Genomic DNA, 3,130 nt, shown 5'->3' with positions numbered 1-3,130 from the left:
AGAATAAGTGTAAAACCTTTTATTAAACCAGCTCAAATTTTAAAAAAAAAGCACCAAAAGCATGGAAAAAGTAACAAATAAAACAGAAAAAGCAACAAAAACATCAGAAAAGCACAACAAATTTTCATTTTCAATTTTAACCTGGAAGGACAAGTTCATGGTTAACGGGAAGGCAACACAAGGGTTAAAGAAGGAAATGTGGAGGACCACACATATTCAAAATCCCCATTTCAGGAACAGAAGTCTTCTTCTTTGCCCAGAAAAAAACAAAAAATGATATTGAAACAAGCAAGAGACCAGCTTATTGAAGTGTGAAGACTACCGTAGCTGTAATACGCACTTTGAACTGCGTGGTGCGAGAGAGTTTATGGCGATATACGATCTCAACGCTAGATGGGAGAAATTCTTATACATTGGACTTTTAAGGATGTTATTGCCCCAACTCCAAAGTGTGGACTCACAGTCTCTCGGAATGTCTCGCGAAATTCGTAAGGACTTAGTGTTGTCCCAATGTTGAATTTCAAAGGGTGTGAGGGTGTGAGTACACACTCACCGAGCCCTTTCCGTGAGTCTGCATTGATGCAGACTTCACCAAAGGGAATTACCCACAGTTCAAACCGTTGTGATGTTTATCGCGGAGACCATAGGGAAATCCAGAAATTACAAAGTTAAACAACAGCACGGAGCTAAGCAGACTCTTTGCTCCAGCTGGTAGAACAAGAGTTTGAATAAATGTGGAATCAGCCGGCCGTCTCCTGGGCCTTGGCCGTGTGGAAAGCAACAAAAATAGAAAATACCCAAACCGGCAAGTGTCAGCAACATCTTTGTTATAAACGTTGCCAAGGTAACATGTGATCTTGTGAAGTGCTGAACCAATCCCATTTCTACCTATCTGAGCCCATGTGGCCTCACACACTCACTCACTTAGCACCTGAGATCAATTAAGTCTGGGAATCCTCAGGGCTCACTTTGGGATTGGGGCATTCTGTCAAATCAGAAGCATGGGCTTTATAAGAGCTAGGTTTCTGCCACACACTTCTCTAAAAAAAAAAAAAAAAAAAAAAACTATCAATAAGCTATCTTATGAAAAATCAAGACAAACGGCAATAATTGTTCCCTGTAAAAGTGTAAAATGACACTCCCATCTGGATAACGCTGCTCATATCTTTACCTGGTGAATCATTTAAAACTTCTAATTCCTTTAAAGCCCGTTCAGCGGCACCATGCCCCAATTTGTAAATTCAAGAGGCGGCAGGGGGGGGGAAGTAGGCTGCTTGCACTGTACAGCTAGTGAAAGTAGGAGTTTAATACATTGCTTGAGAGAGTGACGGCGGAGCCAATGTTGCAGCAGCTATAAAGGGATTATTTCCCCCCTGGAAGACATAATCATGTGTAACACACTTGTTTCAAATCCTGTGAGAAACAAACAGGTTGTTTCAGCTTTTAGACCCAGTCCATCCATCCTCTGACACACATCCAGGAGAGAACCCCCCCAGGAACAGAGCATCTCTGTTATTTCTGTTTATTTATAAGTTGTAAGGTGAGAGTGAATCATGTTTCAATGCCTTTCATCTGAGAAATACACTTCACATATTTTAGAATGGAATGTGGAGATATTATTATTTGACAGTGTGCTAAAAATTGGCAAAACATGTTGGCAACACTCACAGAAGATATGCTTCTGCTTCGGTTTGCTGGTAGTGGATGGAAATGCCAAAATGTGTGTTGATTGGACGTAACCATCATTAATCCAAGTGTAGGTCCACTATTGTCATTAAATCAAATATCTGATAAATGTGGTAGCTGGCCTATATGAAGTGTATAAAAACATAAATACACACTTAAATAAATTTGGAAAATAAGCTCAAAATGGGCAAAACATGTTGAAAACACTCACAGAAGATATGCTTCTGCTTTGATTTGCTGGTAGTGGATGGAAATGCCAAAATGTGTGTTGAATGGATGTCACCATCATTAGTCCAAGGTCCACTATTTTCATTATATACAATATCTGATATATGTGGTAGTTTGCCTGTGTGATGTGTATAAAAAACATAAATACACACTTAAATAAATTAGGGAAATAAGCTCTTTACTGACCTGAGAGCCCCCACAGAAAGGTAAACGAGAGCAAAGTTAGTTTCCTGGAAGTAGTGTGGACCTCCATGGTTGCTGCAGATATAGTTTCCACTGGTCGGTGTGTTAGTGTCCTTCACCCGGCTTTATATGCGAGCGGAGTCTTGCCTCAGGCGGAGCTTCCAGTCTGTCAAGGGCTCTTCCCTTCCAGTCTCCCGGCGGCGGAGACGCAGCGAGCCGGGGAAGGTGAGGGACACTTCGCTGGGGGGTCGGGGAGGGGGGAGGAAAGGTGGAAGCCGTCTTAACTCAAAGACGCTCGGGTCCTCTGCTCGGAGTCTGCAGTGAGATGGTAAGAAAGTGAAATTGAATCAGCACCTCCGACGCTGGAGCTCTCCGCGACTCTCGGCCACATCGGCTGTAGGACCCTCCTGACGAAGCGGCAGCGAGTGGCTCCAACTCCGCAAGTTATCGTCCTCTATCACCCGGAGACAGAGCGAGGGGAGGGGGGTGGGGGCTACCTACCACCTTGCTGGCATCAAGTTCACCTGAGTATTAATGACAAGTCCCTGCTATGAGCTTCAAAATAAAACCCTCTGTTGAAGTACACGGTTTTGGCGACTGCTTTGCGTGACAGTCCGCTCTTATTTTGAAAGCAAAGCTGACTGACATCCGGTTATTTCGCGCCACTTTGACGCAGGTACACCTGTCCTCTTTCGCAGCTACAGTAAAGTACGTGCAGGTGCAAAAGCTACTTTTCGTGTTCAATTACAAGATGGTATAATAATCATTTTGTGATCATGTGGTATTTGTAGGCCTATCTCTATGAACAAGTTTATTATTACATTGTTTGGCATTTTGTGGACAGCCAAGGAATAATAAGATTGTCCATGTTTCCTTACTTACATGACAATGAAAATAATAAAATCGGTTTAGAATTATACAAATGTATGATTCTGAATCTGTTTTACAAAATGCCACAAACACAAAACTCTGTATAATAAGAAATATGATTACATGGTTGATAAATAATTCTTGTGTATTATACAATATTCCT

The 3,130-nt window shown here is 42.0% G+C and overlaps 1 protein-coding gene across 1 annotated transcript in view; it reads right to left on the bottom strand.

Annotated features, from left to right (window-relative positions):
- The window catches only part of esama (endothelial cell adhesion molecule a), a 75,224-nt gene extending 72,673 nt beyond the window's left edge, over nt 1-2,551 (bottom strand). The window contains exon 1 of the mRNA XM_032534536.1: nt 2,101-2,551. Coding sequence (XP_032390427.1) covers nt 2,101-2,167 — 67 coding nt within the window. The 5' untranslated portion in view covers nt 2,168-2,551. The remainder of the gene's footprint in view (nt 1-2,100) is intronic.
- Nucleotides 2,552-3,130: the final 579 nt, after the last annotated feature.

The sequence above is a fragment of the Etheostoma spectabile genome, chromosome 13 (genome assembly GCF_008692095.1).
Source record: "Etheostoma spectabile isolate EspeVRDwgs_2016 chromosome 13, UIUC_Espe_1.0, whole genome shotgun sequence".
NCBI lineage: Eukaryota > Metazoa > Chordata > Actinopteri > Perciformes > Percidae > Etheostoma > Etheostoma spectabile.
This window is presented reverse-complemented; position numbering and strand designations above follow the sequence as displayed.